The following is a 19,672-nucleotide window of genomic DNA, read 5'->3' on the forward strand; positions in this document are numbered from 1 at the left end:
TACTGGGGACGAAAGCTGGCTGCACCACTCTTAGCCGGAAATAAAAAGGCAGTCCATGGAGTGGCATCATCCTCGTTAACCACAAAAGAAGAAATTCAAGACAACCCTCTCTGCTGGTAAAGTAATGGTGACAGTCTTCTGGGATTATGATGACGTCATTCTCGTGGATGTGATGCCGAGATGGTCAACCAACAATTCAGCGGCATACGTGAAGACTCTGAATAAACTCAAGAACCGGTTCCGATGTGTTCGATCGGACAAGAATCTAGCAGAAACCTTACTTCAAGCCGGCCGAAGTGGCCGTGCGGTTAAAGGCGCTGCAGTCTGGAACCGCAAGACCGCTACGGTCGCAGGTTCGAATCCTGCCTCGGGCATGGATGTTTGTGATGTCCTTAGGTTAGTTAGGTTTAACTAGTTCTAAGTTATAGGGGCTAATGACCTCAGCAGTTGAGTCCCATAGTGCTCAGAGCCATCTGAACCATTTTGAACCTTACTCCAACACGATAATGCTCGCCCACACACAAGTCTGAGAACCCGAGAACACATCGCCAAATTGGGTTGGACATCATTGCCTCATCCACCCTACAGTCCAGACCTGACACTCTCGGTCTTCCATCTCTTTGGGCCACTTAAAGATTCTGTACGGGGAACACACTTTGAAACTGACAAGAGTGTCAGTCATACAGTGAAAACATGGCTACGCCTACAGGACAAGAACTTTTACCAGCAGAGAATACATGCTCTCCCACAACGTTGGCGTACGGCTATAGAACGTGATAGAGACTACGTCGAAAAATAGGACATGGACATTATATGTTGATGTATATTGTCACCAAATTCTGACTCTTAACAATAAATATGTTCTGAGAAAAAAATGTGGGGCATCGCTTATTGAACGACCCTCGTAATACTGTGACTCTTCAGTTTCTCCTGGCGTATTTGTTGATCGAACAGTCCATTGACGCTGTAGGCCGGCAGCACATCTCTAGACTGTTCGATCAGTAACATAATATTATTCTAATCAACAAATAACAGTACTATTTTATTACCTGAATCATAGTAGTTTGCTTTTGGTTAAGGGTTTTCAGTTTCCTTTCGAACAAATCCACCGGTTTATCAGCATCCTTGTAATGTTTAGTTGAGAGGTGACGCATGAGCCTTGATGGATTCATACTCTCACGTGACAATATTTCACCGCAAATTACACATTGAGGCTTATTATTCATGCCAGTAAAACCATGCTTCAAATAACTATCTTCATACAGTCTTTTTTTCGATTTTAATTCGCTTCTGCCATTGCAACTTGTACCAGTTCTGGAGTGCTGCGCAAATGTTTTGAGAAACTCCTTCATTTTATGCTCGCTCGGAACGAAGCGCAAGAACACTATAACCACGTCCATACTCGCTGGCGTGCTCTAACAACTTATTGACGCTAGCGAAAACGCGAACCTATGCAACCACTGACCCCTTCTCGCCTCCACGCCTCCAACGCAACAAAGAATAATTATATCGCTGCTGGCAGAGCGTTGCGACTATCTTGCACAGTACACTTGATTTCTCGATCAGTATAGCATCAATAGAAAGAAAATTAAATACACTGCCTTATAAATCACTGACAGTTTTAGTTTTATTGCGGTTCTTAGGTGTGGGGGGGAGGGGGGGGGAGAAGGGGTCGCGTATTAAAAAAGGTTGAAAAACACTGTCTTAAATAATAGAACCCAGTATACTGTCCTCGACAGCCAGTGTTAATCGGAGACAAGGGTATCGTTAGGAGTGCCCCAGGGAAGTGTGATAGAACCGCTGTTGACCTCTGTATACATAAATGATTTGGCGGACAGGTTGAGCAGCGATCTGTTGTTGTTTGCTGATGGTTCAAAAATGGCTCTGAGCACTATGGGACTCAACTGCTGTGGTCATAAGTCCCCTAGAACTTAGAACTACTTAAACCTAACTAACCTAAGGACATCACACACATCCATGCCCGAGGCAGGAGTCGAACCTGCGACCGTAGCGGTCGTGCGGTTCCAGACTGTAGCGCCTCTAACCGCTCGGCCACTCCGGCCGGCTGTTTGCTGATGATGCCGCCGTGTAAGGTAAGGTGTCGAAGTTGAGTGACTGTAGGAAGATACAATACGACTTACACAAACTTTCCAGTTGGTGTGACGAATAGCATCTAGCCCTAAATGTGGAAAAATGTAAGTTAAATGCGGATGAGTAGGAAGATCAAACCTGTAATGTTCGGATACAGTATTACTAGTGTCCTGCTTGTCACAGTCAAGTCGTTTAAATATCTGGGGGTAACGTTGCAAAGCGATATGAGGTGAAACGAGCATGTGAGAACAGTGGTAGGGAAGGCGAATGGTCAACTTCGGTTTATTGGGAGAATTTTAGGAAAGAGTGATTCACCTGTAAAGGAGACTGCATATAGGACGCTGGTGTGACCTACTCTTAAGTACTGCTCGAGTGTTTGGGATCCGTTCCAGGTCGGATTGAAGGAAGATATCGAAGCAGTTCAGAGGCGGGCTGCTAAATTTGTTACCAGTAGGTTCGAAAAACACCTAAGTGTTACAGATAAGCTCCGGGAACTCAAACGGGAATCCCTGGAGGGAACGTGACGTTCTTTTCGAGAAACACGATTGAGGAAATTTAGGGAACCGGCAGTTGTAGCTCACTGCTGTACTATTATACTGCCGCCAACATACATTGCGGAGTATCTATGTAGACGTAGATGTAGAATGTTGTAGGGAGCCCAATGCTTGTTCTTGGATCACAGGCGAAGATGCGAAGGGGCACGATACACTTATTGCACAATACAACAGTCATCCCTTGTGATGGTCATAGCGGGTTGACCAGAAGTGAGAAGTATACCTTCCCTCAATATCCAATTCAGTCCAACATCGGGCCACTGTTACGCCTGAATGCCTCAAAAATCTGGATATTCCACCATACGACTACCCCGGATACCCACAATAAGGCCCCTTTCAAGGACCGTCAGTTCCTCATGACGTTCTCTTACACATGACTTTGTTCACGCTTCTTATGTACCCTACCAAACCTACTAATAACGCTGTGTGCGAGTAAAACTAACGCACGCTGGTGGCCGTTCTACACCGAAAAGCCAAAGAAACCGGTACACCTGCCTAATATCATGTAGGGCGCCCGCGAGCACGCAAAAGTGCCACAACACGACGTGGCATGGACTTGACTAATGTCTGAAGTAGTGCTGAAGGGAACATACTATGAATCCTTCAGGGCTGTCCACAAATTCGTAAATGTACGACGGGGTGGAGATCTCTTCTGAACAGCACGTTGTAAGGCATCCCCGATATGTTCAATAATGTTCATGTCTTCGTAGCTTGGTGGCCAGCGGAAGTGTTTAAACTCAGAAGAGTGTTCCTGGAGCCACTCTGTAGCATTTCTGGACGTGTGGGGTGTCGCATTGACCTGCCGGAATTACCTACGTCCGTTGGAATACACAATCGACATAAATGGATGCAAGTGATGAGACAGGATGCTTACATATGTGTCACCTGTAAGAATCACATCTACACGTATCAGGGGTCCCATACCACTCCAACTGCACACGCCCCTCACCATTACAGAGGCTCCACCAGTTTGAACAGTGCCCTGATGACATGCAGGGTCCATCGATTCATGAGGTTGTCTCCATACCTTTACACGTCCATCCGCTCGATACAATTTGGCAGTTCTATGTCGGGTTGACGGACCCAGGCGAGGCGTAAAGCTTTGTGTCGTGCAGTCGTCAAGGGTACGCGAGTGGGCCTTCGGCTCCGGAAGCCCATATCCATGACGTTTCGTTGAATGGTTCGCACGCTGACACTTGTTGATGGCCCAGCATTGAAATCTGTAACAGTTTGCGGAAGGGTTGCAGTTATGTCACGTTGAACGATTCTCTTCAGTCGCCGTTGGTCCTGTTCTTGCAGGATCTTTCTCCGGTCGCAGCGATGTCGGAGATTTAATGTTTTACCGGATTCCTGATATTCGCGGTACACTCGTGAATGGTCGTACGGGAAAATCCCGACGTCATCGCTGCCTCGGAGATACTGCGTCCCACTGCTAGTGCGCCGACTTTAACACCACGTTCAAAGTCACTTAAATCTTGATAATCTGCCATTGTAGCAGCAGTAACAGATCTAACAACTGCGCCAGACGCTGTTTCTCTTATATAGACGTTGCCGATCGCAGCGCCGTATTCTGCTTGTTTATATATCTCTGTATTCGAATACGCATGCTTACACCAGTTTCTATAGCGCTTCAGAGTATCTGTCACAGAGAACTGCAACTCTAATTATGTCCACTCCCTCTGATTGTGTGTCCCTGTACGACGCTAAATTGACGTCCGACCACGTCTTCTGAGTGCTCCTTTTTTTCCATGCGGTGTATGAGTGGTTTAGGAAACTTTCGTAAGCGGCAACACAGATGGCAAACAGTTAGATAGCGTTTTCACTGGTTGGATACTCGCCTTCAGCTGCCATCGGCTTCGTATACGACGTCTATATAAATACACGTTTAGTACAGAAATAAGAAGAAGGGAAAATACAAGATTATTGAAGTTCAGATATCAACATAAAGGACAGGAAAAGTAAACAATGGAAAACCACAATAGGCAGTGATCCTATCTGGATTAATTGTAAGTTGTCTGATAGAAAAATCGCAAAATGAGAATTACTGTTTTATAATTAAACGGTTTATTGTACAATGGGATTTCCAAGACCCGCTAAGAATTTTTTGAAAAATTAAAATTTCTAATTGGAATACATACAACTATCATGTTGTTCTAGGAAAGTTATACATTTCTGGAAGCAAAAAATCAAGTCCACACATTTATAACTGTGGAATTTCGGCAGGATCTCACTTTAAAATTCGGACATTCTGGAATACACTAATTCCGATTAAGTGTAATTTTTTAAAGGCACGGTTTCTGGAAACCGGAAACATGTAGGATGTTCACTGATAAGCGGAGAATGAGGGCTTTCAATCAAGGTATACCAGTTTTAAAATAAACAGTAATTTTTTGGGTCAAATTTAGAAGAGCACTTGATTTTACTGTATCGCAAATTTAAAATTTTTAATGACATAAAATATTTCCTCAAGGACTAATTATACAGGGTGTTACAAAAAGGTACGGCCAAACTTTCAGGAAACATTCCTCACACAGAAAGAAAGAAAATATGCTATGTGGACATGCGTCCGGAAACGCTTACTTTCCATATTAAAGCTCATTTTATTACTTCTCTTCAAATCACATTAATCATGGAATGGAAACACACAGCAACAGAACGTACCAGCGTGACTTCAAACACTTTGTTACAGGAAATGTTCAAAATGCGCTCTGTTAGCGAGGATACATGCATCCACCCTCCGTCGCATGGAATCCCTGATGCGCTGATGCAGCCCTGGAGAATGGCGTATTGTATCACAGTCGTCCACAATACGAGCACGAAGAGTCTCTACATTTGGTTCCGGGGTTGCGTAGACAAGAGCTTTCAAATGCCCCCATAAATGAAAGTCAAGAGGGTTGAGGTCAGGAGAGCGTGGAGGCCATGGAATTGGTCCGCCTCTACCAATCCATCGGTCACCGAATCTGTTGTTGAGAAGCGTACGAACACTTCGACTGAAATGTGCAGGAGCTCCAACGTGCATGAACCACATGTTGTGTCGTACTTGTAAAGGCACATGTTCTAGCAGCACAGGTAGAGTATCCCCTATGAACTCATGGTAACGTGCTCCATTGAGCGTAGGTGGAAGAACATGGGGCCCAATCAAGACATCACCAACAATGCCTGCCCAAACGTTCACAGAAAATCTGTGTTCATGACGTGATTGCACAATTGCGTGCGGATTCTCGTCAGCCCACACATGTTGATTGTGAAAATTTAGAATTTGATCACGTTGGAATGAAGCCTCATCCGTAAAGAGAACATTTGCACTGAAATGAGGATTGACACATTGTTGGATGAACCATTCGCAGAAGTGTACCCGTGGAGGCCAATCAGCTGCTGATAGTGCTTGCACACGCTGTACACGGTACGGAAACAACTGATTCTCCCGAGCACTCTCCATACAGTGACGTGGTCAACGTTACCTTGTACAGCAGCAACTTCTCTGACGCTGACATTATTGTTATCGTCAACTGCACGAAGAGTTGCCTCGTCCATTGCAGGTGTTCTCGTCGTTCTAGGTCTTCCCCAGTCGCGAGTCATAGGCTGGAATGTTCCGTGCTCCCTAAGACGCCGATCAATTGCTTCGAACGTCTTCCTGTCGGGACACCTTCGTTCTGGAAATCCGTCTCGATACAAACGTACCGCGTCGCGGCTATTGCCCCGTGCTAATCTACACATCAAATGGGCATCTGCCAACTCCGCATTTGTAAACATTGCACTGACTGCAAAACCACGTTCGTGATTAACACTAACCTGTTGATACTACGTACTGCTGTGCTTGATGCTAGTACTGTAGAGCATGGAGTCGCATGTCAACACAAGCACCGAAGTCAACATTACCTTCCTTCAATTGGGCCAACTGGCGGTGAATCGAGGAAGTACAGTACATACTGACGAAACAAAAATGAGCTCTAACGTGGAAATTAAGCGTTTCCGGACACATGTCCACATAACATATTTTCTTTATTTGTGTGTGAGGAATGTTTCCTGAAAGTTTGGCCGTACCTTTTTGTAACACCCTGTATTATTACGATCGGTGGTCTGTAAACTACACATTGTTTAATAAAGTTTAGTGAAAAACGGAACGGATAGGATTTATCAGTTTATTGCATGTACTCGTGGTATACACATTTACGTGTATAACAGAAAACAAACAAGAAATAAAAATTATTTAAGGAGTTGGATTGTAATTGGTGGAGGTATTTGAACTTGCTACGTTTGAAGCTGTCTGGTTACAAGCAGTGCTTGTTGCAGGTGCCTGACATGAGGGAGAGGGCCTTCCTCGTGGGAGTCTCTCTGGCGGCCGTTATCTGCATGACAGCCGTACACGCACAGTGAGTTTCTGCTGCTCGCCTTCTTTCTGTGTAATCTGTTCTGCTTATTGCTCGGGCCGGACTCTGTCTGGAAGACTGGCGATTCGTAAATCAGAATAAATATCACATTGGTTGCACACATACCATAATGTCCCTACCTAGTCAACATGTTAATGACTACAGTTGTTGTCTCTTTGGTTTTTTTCACAGCCATCAAATATTGATTAAAAGAAATCATTTTCCTGCTGAACCTGCTTGTTATTTGAATGAAATAGTATTCAAATTTTACTTTTTATTTTATTTTTTCAAATAATACACAGTTATCCATAACTTCTTTACATCGGTATTTTTGATAATCACAATTTCTTCGAGAAGTACGCAAATAGGTTTATTATGGTTTAATACTGAGAAATGAATTTTGCGTCCAGTTGACAGTAAATGGATTTGACACATTTCTAAGCTAAGCAATGTTTCTAGAGTGAAATTTTCACTCTACAGCGGAGTGTGTGCTGATATGAAACTTCCTGGCAGATTAAAACTGTGTGCCGGACCGAGACTCGAACTCGGGACCTTTGCCTTTCGCGGGCAAGTGCTACCGACTGAGCTACCCAAGCACGACGCAGGGCCGGTCCTCACAGCTTTTTAATTCTGCCAGTACCTCGTCTCCTACCTTCCAAACTTCACAGAAGTTCTCCTGCGAACATTGCAGAACTAGCAGCCCTGGAAGAAAGGATATTGTTGAGACATGTCTTAGCCACAGCCTGGGGGATGTTTCTAGAATGAAATTTTCACTCTACACTGGAGTGTGCGCTCATATGAAACTTCCTGGCAGATTAAAACTGTGTGCCGGACCGAGATTTGAACTCGGGACCTTTGCCTTTCGCGGGCAAGTGCTCTACCGGTTCGCAGGAGAGCTTCTGTGAAGTTTGGAAGGTAGGAGACGAGGTACTGGTGGAATTAAAAAGCTGTGAGGACGGGGCGTGAGTCGTGCTTGGGTAGCTCAGTCGGTAGAGCACTCGCCCGCGAAAGGAAAAGGTCTCGAGTTCGAGTCTCGGTCCTGCGCACAGTTTCAATCTGCCAGGAAGTTTCTAAGCAATGTTCTTCCCCCTAGGACATATACTTTCTCTCATAATGCTGTACCCTGTGTCCAATTGTATGTGCATTTTTTTATTTTCATGTGTTCTTTTAATTCATCTACATGTTCTTATAGACTTGATTTACCAATGCTAGTTCAATTAGCAGGTTTTCAATACTGTAAACCACCATCGGCATATTCAGCATTTCCTTGCATCTCACTTCTCACTCACCATACAGTCCGTTAGTTCCATCTATTTGGAGGTTTTTGGTCCCTGTAGTATCTGTCTGATGCTCCACCGAATTGCCTTTTGTTCTGTGGGGAAAAACTGAGTACAAATTAATGTTTTCTTTGGTAGTCCACTTTCTTCCGTTGAGAGTTGCGGAACATATCATTGTTGTTCCTTGTTGCCAATGATATCCACCACAGCCTTGACTAGCTATAATGTTTGCTTGATAATGTAATTCTTACTATGGCCTGATTACTGTATTTTGCTAATTTTCCTCTCACAAAATTTGTTCGAGGATAGCTGCTTAACACTGTTTTCTCCCAATTAAATTCCGTGTCTTACATTTATAGCAAAATCAATGTAAGCTTCCTTTTTTATTTAGGCTTCTGTAGTTCCTAAGAAGTGAAAGTACTCGATAGATATATTTTCTTATCATCTCAATTTCGCTTAAAATATCACATCTATTCTCGTCATTTTGAAACACACAAATTTTGTTAACAAGGTGGTTTAGTGGGTAGATCACTTGACCTTAACTCCAGAGGACAGTAGTTCAAGTCACTGCCCGTAGATTTACTATGGATTCCTTAAATCTCATAAGGCAAATTCCAGGATGGTTCCTTTGAGAAAGACACAGCCGCTTTACTTTTTCCTCCCTTCCCGATCCGAGCATGTTCACTGTCACTAATGGCCCCGGCGCCAACGGGACGTTGAAGCCTAATCTTCCTTCCTTTTTCTGAGAATGAACATGTGTAGCTGACATAGCAACAACCATATGGTTTTGAGTTTTATTTTCTGTATTTATTGTATTGTTTGTATTGACCGTTTTCTTCCTTTTTTTCCAGTTTCCGGAAAATATAATTGGAATATTTAATTTTCCCTCGTACTAAAATGAGAACGCTGAAAATGATATTTCTGATTTGTACTTACGACACGTAGAATTTCTTTTCCTCTGTTTCAACACGTTTTCAATATAAATAAAAATGGACTAACCACTGAAAAACTCCTTAGTAATGTGGCACTCTTCCAAGATATCTCGGTCTAGTTTCATGAAGCAGTTGCAGCAAAGATACAAATCCCTCACCCTTACACAACGTTGACATGTAGCAGTTTTATGCATTCGTTCAGTACATTAAGGCAAGCATTACATCAGTTGGTCACCCCCTAAAGTGAAGTTCACGTTTCTTCGGTATAATGAATAACGTACGAAATTTCATGGATTATTAGGCATCCACTCTCATCTCATTCCTTGAGCAGTATAAAGATATCAGACCTGTATCAGCCTCTAGTCCCAAATCCACTGTTTCTCTTGCACTGTGATCTCTGTTAGTTCTTACTTGTAAGTTCTTTGCATATAATCGTGTATGCGATCACAAAGCAGTAAATTAGTGTTACTGTTAGGATTTTCTTTGATTCATTTCTTATAAACTGCTACTATAAATGTTTACATTCTCTCACTAGGTTTAGGTGATACAATGCATTAAACATCTCGTCAAAATGTAAAATTTTTATTACCGTTTGTTGTGCTACAGTGTCAGAAACTGTGACGTTTGTTTATAGAATTCCAATGGAACATACCTACAGGTACGTCCAATGTCAGTTATTAAAAAACCTAGTGTAATACATAATGCATTATCTTCTTACCCTAAAAAACGGTGCTTGGTGAGGTGCCATTACAGAGAAACTTCTAAAAAAGGCCAAATGATGAAAGTTCGATCTATGTAACACAATTTAAAGCAGCCTCAACTAAGCCTAAGATCGAAATTACAACAACCCATAGCTTTGCAACGCTTGACATTAACGTCGTGTGTTTCTTGTGACTTACGTCTTGCAGATATTTTAGCCATAGAAACATTGTTAAGTTAAACCATTTACATATTTTGATGAACATGTTAAATATGAAGGTAATGTTTTAACACTTGACATAAACATTGTAATGCATTGTGAATGTTGTTTTAGTGTTCCACCCTAAAACGGTGCTTGGTCAGGTTCGCTTTTGTGTACAGCCTCATCTAGGCCAAAGACTAAATATCAGCTGCCTGCTTGGCATGTTATTTCAACAGAGGACGGGTGTTTTGTACACTTATTCACTGGTGTCAAAAATGGTTCAAATGGCTCTGAGCACTATGGGACTTAACATCTGTGGCCATCAGTCCCCTAGAACTTAGAACTACTTAAACCTAACTAACCTAAGGACATCACACAACACCCAGTCATCACGAGGCAGAGAAAATCCCTAACCCCGCCGGGAATCGAACCCGGGAACCCGGGCGTGGGAAGCGAGAACGCTACCGCACGACCACGAGCTGCGGACTCACTGGTGTTCAAAATTAAAGCAACAAACCGCTATTTTCCCGCCCTGTGTCTAATACACGATATAATCATACAAATTGTCAACAGATGTCCGTACGATCGTGTTCTGCACGGAAGATGGAGTTCCGATCAACGAACAACCACGCCAACAATGACGTCAGGGCACCTATCAAACGGCGTAGTATTTGCGAGTAGTCCCACACCCATAATCACTGTGTACACGGTCAGAAACGGTGCAGCATGGCACAGAGAAGATGCCTACCGGACTCTCTGCGGTCGATGGCCTTAAGAAGAATGGCCCGATTCCCTGGTGGCTTAATGTGTGTTGTTTATCGGATCTGGCAATAGTTTATAGAGACCGAAACTGTATCCTCAAGACCAGGGCAGTGTCGTTCACGTGTGACATCAAAAAGAGAGGACATTTAGGTGAAATTTACATATTCTGATAAAAAATATAAGTTGTCTGGAAACTTTCGAACATGGCGCAAAAAATCAGGTGTGTGTGTGTGTGTGTGTGTGAGAGAGAGAGAGAGAGAGAGAGAGAGAGAGAGAGAGAGTGCGCGAGTCTGGATGGGTAATTGGGTGTATATGCACATGCTTACATATTTTTTTATGAATTATATAGGTTGTTCGGATACATTTGAATATGGTGCAAAAAATTGTGGTCATTCAGACTTTTTGAACATGGTCCCAATTTCTACAATTTAGGTGAAGCTTACCTACTTTCATAAATAAGACAAGTAGTTTGGAGATTTTTAAATACTACCTGATAAAATTCAAATCGTTCAGATAGTTTTCAACATACTGGCAACATGCTGATTTACTGGTTTTGTGGGTATTTTTAAATTTCCCGCCAATGGGGCGTTATGTAAAGTGAGTGTGGCTTGCTACATCATGATGTTGACATCATAGATTGGGGGGGTGGCTTGTGAAGTCATAGGTGTGCAAATGACGTCACAAATTAAAACAAAGTATGCCAGATTGTCCATTGTCATTCTACTCATGAAAATTAAAAGTCTTTCTACATTTTCCATGGTTGTGGAGAGTCTGAGCTGGTCAGAAAGGTTAGAGGTGACTGATATATCTAGGCAAATATTACTGCCTATTTTGGTAACTTAACTTTATGTGAAACTTTTCATTCCAGACCGTACATTTAGATAACTTCTTATGTAAAATTTTTTATCATGAGATAATGAAATAAATCTATTCCAGTGGGTTATTCGTCTCTTTCTTGACTGATTTCTGCATCTCCTCATATGAACAACGAATTATGAGACAATTTCCATTGCTCAAGTGAAATGACAGTGTCAGAGACTTTACTGGTCTTGTACAGATAAACACAACAAAAAATGTTTTGCATCACCTCGGTTCCGAGAGTTTCGGAACCTGTACAGAAAATTGGAATAGAAACCAACATAAACATAATTCGCGCCCTTTTTATTGCTCATGAAAACCACACATTGCATGTTGTACCATCGTACAGCGAGACCTTCGGAGGTGGTGGTCCAGATTGCTGTACCCACCGGCACCTCTTATACCCAGTAGCACGTCCTCTTGCATTGATGCATGCCTGTATCCGTCCTGGCATTCTATCCACACGTTCATCAAGGCATTGTTGGTCGAGATTTTCCCACTCCCCAACAGCGACTCGGCGTAGATTCCTCAGAGTGGTTGATGGGTCACGTCGTCCATAAACAACCCTTTTCAATCTATCCCAGTCATGTTCGATTGGGATCATGTCTGGAGAATACGCTGGCCACTCTATTCGAGCGATGTCGTTATCCTGAAGGAAGTCATTCACAAGATGTGCACGATGGGGGCGTGAATTGTCGTCCATGAAGACGAATGCCTCGCCAATGTGCGGCTGATATGGTTGCACTATCGGCTGAAGGATGGCACTCACGTATCATACAGCCGTTATGGAGTCTTCCATACACAACCAGCGGTGTACGTCGGCACACATAATGTAAATGTTGTGTGACTAGGGCCTCCCGTCGGGTAGACCGTTCGCCGGGTGCAAGTCTTTCGATTTGACGCCACTTCGGCGACTTGCGCGTCGATGGGGATGAAATGATAATGATTAGGACAACACAACACCCAGTCCCTGAGCGGAGAAAATCTCCGACCCAGCCGGGAATCGAATCGGGGCCCTTAGGATTGACATTCTGTTTCAGTGACCACTCAGCTACTGGGGGCGGACAAGAACAGAAACTGAAAAAGCAAGACAAAGATGGACGAAAGGGAAGTGCACTCGCTGGACAGTGTGTCTAAAGCGTTCATCCTGACCGGGTTGCCTCCAAATACGTCTTCGACGATTGTCTGGTTGAAGGAATATGCTACATCCATCAGTGAAGAGAACGTGATGCCAATCCTGAGCGATCCATTCGGCATGTTGTTGGGCCCATCTGTACCGCGCTGCATGGTGTCGTGGTTGCAAAGATGGACCTCGCCATGGACGTCGGGAGTGAAGTTGCGCATCTTGCAGCCTATTGGGCACAGTTTGAGTCGTAACACGACAGTCCGGTGGCTGCACGAAAAGCATTATTCAAAATGGTGCCCGTTGCTCTCAGGGTTCCACTGAGCCGTAATCCGTAGGTAGCGGTCATATACTGCAGTAGTAGTAACCCTTTGGCTGCCTGAGCGAGGCATGTCATTGACAGTTCGTGTCTCTCTGCATCTCCTCTATGTCACAACAACATGGCTTTGGTTCACTGCTAGACACACGGACACTTCCCTTGTTGAGAGCCCTTCCTGGCACAAAGTAACAATGCGGACGCGATCGAACCGCGGTATTGACCTTCTAGGTATGGCTGAACTACAGACAACACGAGCTGTGTACCTCCTTCCTGGTGGAATGACTGTAACTGATCGGCTGCCGGACCCCCTCTGTCGAATAGGCGCTGCTCGTGCATTGTTGCTTACATCTTTGGGCGGGTTTAGTGTCATCTCTGAAGAGTCAAAGGGACTGTGTCTGTGATACAATATTCACAGTCTGCATCTATCTTCAGGAGTTCTGGGAACCGGGGTGATGCAACCTTTTTTTATGTATATATACACTCCTGGAAATGGAAAAAAGAACACATTGACACCGGTGTGTCAGACCCACCATACTTGCTCCGGACACTGCGAGAGGGCTGTACAAGCAACGATCACACGCACGGCACAGCGGACACACCAGGAACCGCGGTGTTGGCCGTCGAATGGCGCTAGCTGCGCAGCATTTGTGCACCGCCGCCGTCAGTGTCAGCCAGTTTGCCGTGGCATACGGAGCTCCATCGCAGTCTTTAACACTGGTAGCATGCCGCGACAGCGTGGACGTGAACCGTATGTGCAGTTGACGGACTTTGAGCGAAGGCGTATAGTGGGCATGCGGGAGGCCGGGTGGACGTACCGCCGAATTGCTCAACACGTGGGGCGTGAGGTCTCCACAGTACATCGATGTTGTCGCCAGTGGTCGGCGGAAGGTGCACGTGCCCGTCGACCTGGGACCGGACCGCAGCGACGCACGGATGCACGCCAAGACCGTAGGATCCTACGCAGTGCCGTAGGGGACCGCACCGCCACTTCCCAGCAAATTAGGGACACTGTTGCTCCTGGGGTATCGGCGAGGACCATTCGCAACCGTCTCCATGAAGCTGGGCTACGGTCCCGCACACGGTTAGGCCGTCTTCCGCTCACGCCCCAACATCGTGCAGCCCGCCTCCAGTGGTGTCGCGACAGGCGTGAATGGAGGGACGAATGGAGACGTGTCGTCTTCAGCGATGAGAGTCGCTTCTGCCTTGGTGCCAATGATGGTCGTATGCGTGTTTGGCGCCGTGCAGGTGAGCGCCACAATCAGGACTGCATACGACCGAGGCACACAGGGCCAACACCCGGCATCATGGTGTGGGGAGCGATCTCCTACACTGGCCGTACACCACTGGTGATCGTCGAGGGGACACTGAATAGTGCACGGTACATCCAAACCGTCATCGAACCCATCGTTCTACCATTCCTAGACCGGCAAGGGAACTTGCTGTTCCAACAGGACAATGCACGTCCGCATGTATCCCGTGCCACCCAACGTGCTCTAGAAGGTGTAAGTCAACTACCCTGGCCAGCAAGATCTCCGGATCTGTCCCCCATTGAGCATGTTTGGGACTGGATGAAGCGTCGTCTCACGCGGTCTGCACGTCCAGCACGAACGCTGGTCCAACTGAGGCGCCAGGTGGAAATGGCATCGCAAGCCGTTCCACAGGACTACATCCAGCATCTCTACGATCGTCTCCATGGGAGAATAGCAGCCTGCATTGCTGGGAAAGGTGGATATACACTGTACTAGTGCCGACATTGTGCATGCTCTGTTGCCTGTGTCTATGTGCCTGTGGTTCTGTCACTGTGATCATGTGATGTATCTGACCCCAGGAATGTGTCAATAAAGTTTCCCCTTCCTGGGACAATGAATTCACGGTGTTCTTATTTCAATTTCCAGGAGTGTAATTTTAAGTATACATATTGAAGTGACGAGTGAAAATTTGTACCAAAGCCTGGAAATGGAACCAGGTCTCCTGCTTACTAGGCAGGTGCGTTCCCTCCTCGATCCAAACTCTCACTGCCGCCCCAATCTACTTTAAATTCCCACTTACACTCGAACAGAATTGCCGAGGATATCTTCGTGTGTAAAGGGGAATTTAAAATAGGCTGGGGTGGCAATGAGAATTTTGATCGAGGTGGGAGATGTGCCATGGTAATCCATGCAGTTGTGTGAACAGTTGTGCTGAGGTGGGTTAGTGACTAACGCACCTGAGTAGTAAGCAAGAGACTGGGGTTCAATCCCCATCCTTGGTACAGATTTCCACTCGCCGCTTCAATCTATATACATAAAATCGTATGTGTATGAGATCAGTGAAGTCTCTGAAACTGTAACATTTCATATGTGTAAGTACCTGTTCCTGGGTTTCAGGCCGGCCGAAGTGGCCGAGCGGTTCTAGGCGCTTCAGTCCGGAACCGCGCGACTGCTACGGTCGCAGGTTCGAATCCTGCCTCTGGCATGGATGTGTGTGATGTCCTTAAGTTAGTTAGGTTTAAGTTGTTATAAGATCTAGGGGACTGATGACCTCAGCAGTTAAGTCTCATAGTGGCTCAAATGGCTCTGAGCACTATGGGACTTAACATCTGTGGTCATCAGTCCCCTAGAACTTAGAACTACTTAAACCTAACGAACCTAAGGACATCACACACATCCATGCCCGAGGCATGATTCGAACCTGCGGCCGTAGCGGTCACGGGGTTCCAGACTGAAGCGCCTAGAACCGCACGGCCACACCTGCCGGCTAAGTCCCATAGTGCTCACAAGGGAACCTCCCCATCGCACCCCCCTCAGATTTAGTTATAAGTTGCCACAGTGGATAGGCCTTAAAAAACTGAAAACAGATCAATTGAGAAAACAGGAAGAAGTTGTGTGGAACTGTGAAAAAATAAGCAAAATATACAAACTGAGTAGTTCATGGGAAGATAGGCACGGTCAAGGACACTCGGAACGTAGGAGCGCCGTGGTCTCGTGGTAACGTGAGCAGCTGCGGAATGAGAGGTCCTTGGTTCGAATCTTCCGAGTGAAAAGTTTAATTTTTTATTTTCAGTTTATGTGACAAACTCTTATGTTTTCATCACTTTTTTGGGAGTGATTATCACATCCACAAGGAAACCTAAATCGGGTAAGATAGAAGAATCTTTTTACCCCTTCGCCAAGTGTACAAGTTAGGTGGGTCGGCAACATATTCCTGTCATGTGACGCACATGCCGTCACCAGTGTCGTATAGAATATATCAGATGTGTTTTCCTGTGGAGGAATCGGTTGACCTATGACCTTGCGATCAAATGTTTTCGGTTCCCATTGGAGAGGCACGTCCTTTCGTCTACTAATCGCACGGTTTTGCGATGCGGTCGCAAAACACAGACACTAAACTTATTACAGTGAACAAAGACGTCAATGAACGAACGGACAGATAATAACTATGCAAAAATAAAGAAAATAAAATTTTCACTCGAGGGAAGACTTGAACCAAGGACCTCTAGTTCAGCAGTTGCTCACGCTACCACGGGACTACGACGCTCCTTAGCTCACATTCTCCATGATGTTGCCTATACGACCCGTGGACTAATCAGTTTGTATATTTTGCTTATTTTTTCACAGTTCCACACAACTTCTTCCTGTTTTCTCAATTGATCTGTGTTCAGTTTATCAAGGCCTATCCACTGTGCCAACTTATAACTAAATCTGAGGGGGGTGCGATGGGGAGGTTCCCTTGTCAGAGCCATTTGAACCCCATTTACGTTCGATGCTGAGGTGCTATTCCAGAACATGGAGAGACACGGCAATTCTATTCATGTGTAAGTGGGAATTTAAAGTAGACTGGGGTGCCAATGAGAATTTGGATTGAGGAGAAAGGTGTGCCATGGTAATCCGTGCAGTTGTGTCAACCGCTGTGCCAAGGTGTCTCAGTGGCTAATACGCCTGCCTAGGTGGCAACTTAAGCCCCTTATTTGGTAAAGTTGGTCGCGCAATTTTATCAATGAATTCCTCTATCTAACTGCCATATGTGACGAGGAATGTACAAAGTCGCTATGATCACCAGAGTGCTTTGCTATGTATGGTCCTGTTGGAGGTTGTATGGGCTTTGAACTGACTTAACTAGCCGTGTACAAAGGAACCTAAAGTTAAGCATGGACTTCGAACCACGACACACTTGACATTTTTAACTGAAACAGCTCACTGACTGAGATTAAGAAAGCGATTAGCAACAGAATAAACATTCGAACCAACTAGGTACTGAAACCTGGATCTTTAGATCTGCATGTATGGTCTGCCAACGGCAAATACTACAGTAAGTAACAGAGAGATGAAGTTACAATGAAATCCAGACCTTTAGCTGTTTACAGGCGTTGATATATTTCAACGGGGACAATTGAAAATGTGTGCCCCGACCGGGACTCGAGACCGGGATCTCCTGCTTACATGGCAGACGCTCATTCTTGAATAGAGTATTCGCTATTACTAGTTGAAACTTGTTACAGAACTCAATTAGTCTTTCTCCTCTCACATTCCTTGTCCCAAGCCCATATTCTCCTGTAACCTTTTCTTCTACTCCGTCCCCTACAACTGCATTCCAGTCCCCCATAACTATTAGATTTTAATCCTCCTTTTCATACTGTATTACCCTTTCGACATCCTCATACACTTTCTCTATCTCTTCCTCTTCAGATTACGATGTCGGCATGTGTACCTGAAATATCGTTATCGGTGTTGGTTTGCTGTCGATTCTGATAAGAACAACCCTGTCACTGAACTGTTCACAGTAACACACTCTCTGCCCTACCTTCCTATTCATAACGAATTCTACTCCTGTTATACCATTTTCTGCTGCTGCTGATATTACCCTATACTCATCTGACCAGAAAACCTTGTTTTCTTCCCACTTCACTTCACTGACCCCTACTATATCTACATTGAGCATTTCCATTTTCATTTTCAGACTTTATAGTTTCCCTACCACGTTGAAGCTGCGACATTCCACGCCCCGACTCGTAGAACGTTATCCTTCCGTTTATTATTCAGTCTTTTTCTCATGGTAACATCCTCCTCGGCAGACCCCTCTTGGAGATCCGAATGGGGGACTATTCCGGAATCTTTTGCCAATGGAGAGATCATCATGGCACTTTTTCAGTTACATGCCACACGTCCTGTGAATACACGTTACGTGTCTTTAATGCAGTGGTTTCCATTGCCTTCTGCATCCTCATGCCGTTGATCATTGCTGATTCTTCCGCCCTTAGCGGCAGTTTCCCACCACTAGGACAAGAGAGTGCCCTGAACCTCTGTCCGTTTCTCCGCCCTCTTTGACAAGGCCATTGGCAGAATCTGATTATTAATCTTAATTTAAGCAGCGGTGGGATTCGAACCCGGGACCGAAGACGTTTTGATTATGAATCAAAGATGTTGCCCCCCCACCCTTTTTTTTCAATAACCGTTGCAGGTGCAGGACGACGGGTAGGGCATGGGTCGACACCGGAAGCCTGGCCATCCCGTCGCCATACCCATGCAACGTGTTCTAGGATCGAAGGATCAGGGAGGGTATTTAGCGGATTTTTCTGTGTTATTTTATTTATTTATTTACTGAATTTTTATTATATTTTGTTGTATGTATGGAATCAATTTAGTTTTATTAGGAAAAAGATCCTACAACTGCCGTAGCCGAGCGTCCCAGTCGTCTTCTCGTCTGTTCGTATGGGTCCCCCCCCCCCCCCCCCCCCCCCCCGTTCCGTCCGTAGTGGATCAATATGCTCCAGGATTCTTCTTCAGGTTCAGCTTCTTATACCCGGAACGCCCCAGTGAGCAGGAGGATCCGCAAATAATGAACCTAAATAATTAGAGAAGTGGAGCCTGTTCTTCGGGTGGGGGTTGAAGACTGCATGTGTCGACATCAGTAAAGACCAAACTCGAGTGTGCCTTCGTGAGCATCTCGAAATATGTAGTAATGGGCCATGGCTGTTAGCTAGTTAACGGCGTTCGTCCTGGCCGGTGGAAAAAATACAGCGTCGGGGCGCAATACATCATCAGGGGAGATAGACTCCGGCAATGGCAACGCAAGAGCAATGCCAGCATGCGCAATGTGAGCAGTCAGCACTCGGTGGTCGTGGCACGAGTCAGGCAGTGTGCATCCAAATCAACGACTGAGCATGTCGGACACAAGGGGTCGTCCGTCAGATGAATGGAATGTAGCCTCTGAAGAGTAGCAAACTTCCTGTTCACAACCACGTACCACAATGAACGCACCGTCGTAGGTAGAAAAGGCGTGTGTACTGCTCGCCACACAGCGTTCCAGCCAACTTCGGGATGTCTGTGTGCGACCGTATCGAGAGGCTGCTGCTGTTGATAAAGGCGATCATAGTCTTTTGTGCTGGGCATCCGTTTCGTCGGAAGGTCTGATCTTAAGTATCTGAGGTCAATCAAGAATTCTCTGATGTGGGAGATCGCCGGTGAAGTGTGTCCTACAGAAATCGGGGAATGTGGAGAGTGTGGTGT

At 45.2% G+C, this 19,672-nt stretch overlaps 1 protein-coding gene across 1 annotated transcript in view; it reads left to right on the forward strand.

The window, feature by feature from the left end:
• Nucleotides 1-6,982: 6,982 nt before the first annotated feature.
• Nucleotides 6,983-19,672, forward strand: part of LOC126249563 (glycine receptor subunit alpha-4-like) — a 303,930-nt gene continuing 291,240 nt past the window's right edge. Inside the window, exon 1 of the mRNA XM_049951226.1 lies at nucleotides 6,983-7,018. Within this exon, the coding sequence (XP_049807183.1) occupies nucleotides 6,999-7,018 (20 nt within the window). The 5' untranslated portion in view covers nucleotides 6,983-6,998. The remainder of the gene's footprint in view (nucleotides 7,019-19,672) is intronic.

This window comes from Schistocerca nitens, chromosome 3 (genome assembly GCF_023898315.1).
Source record: "Schistocerca nitens isolate TAMUIC-IGC-003100 chromosome 3, iqSchNite1.1, whole genome shotgun sequence".
Classification (NCBI taxonomy): domain Eukaryota; kingdom Metazoa; phylum Arthropoda; class Insecta; order Orthoptera; family Acrididae; genus Schistocerca; species Schistocerca nitens.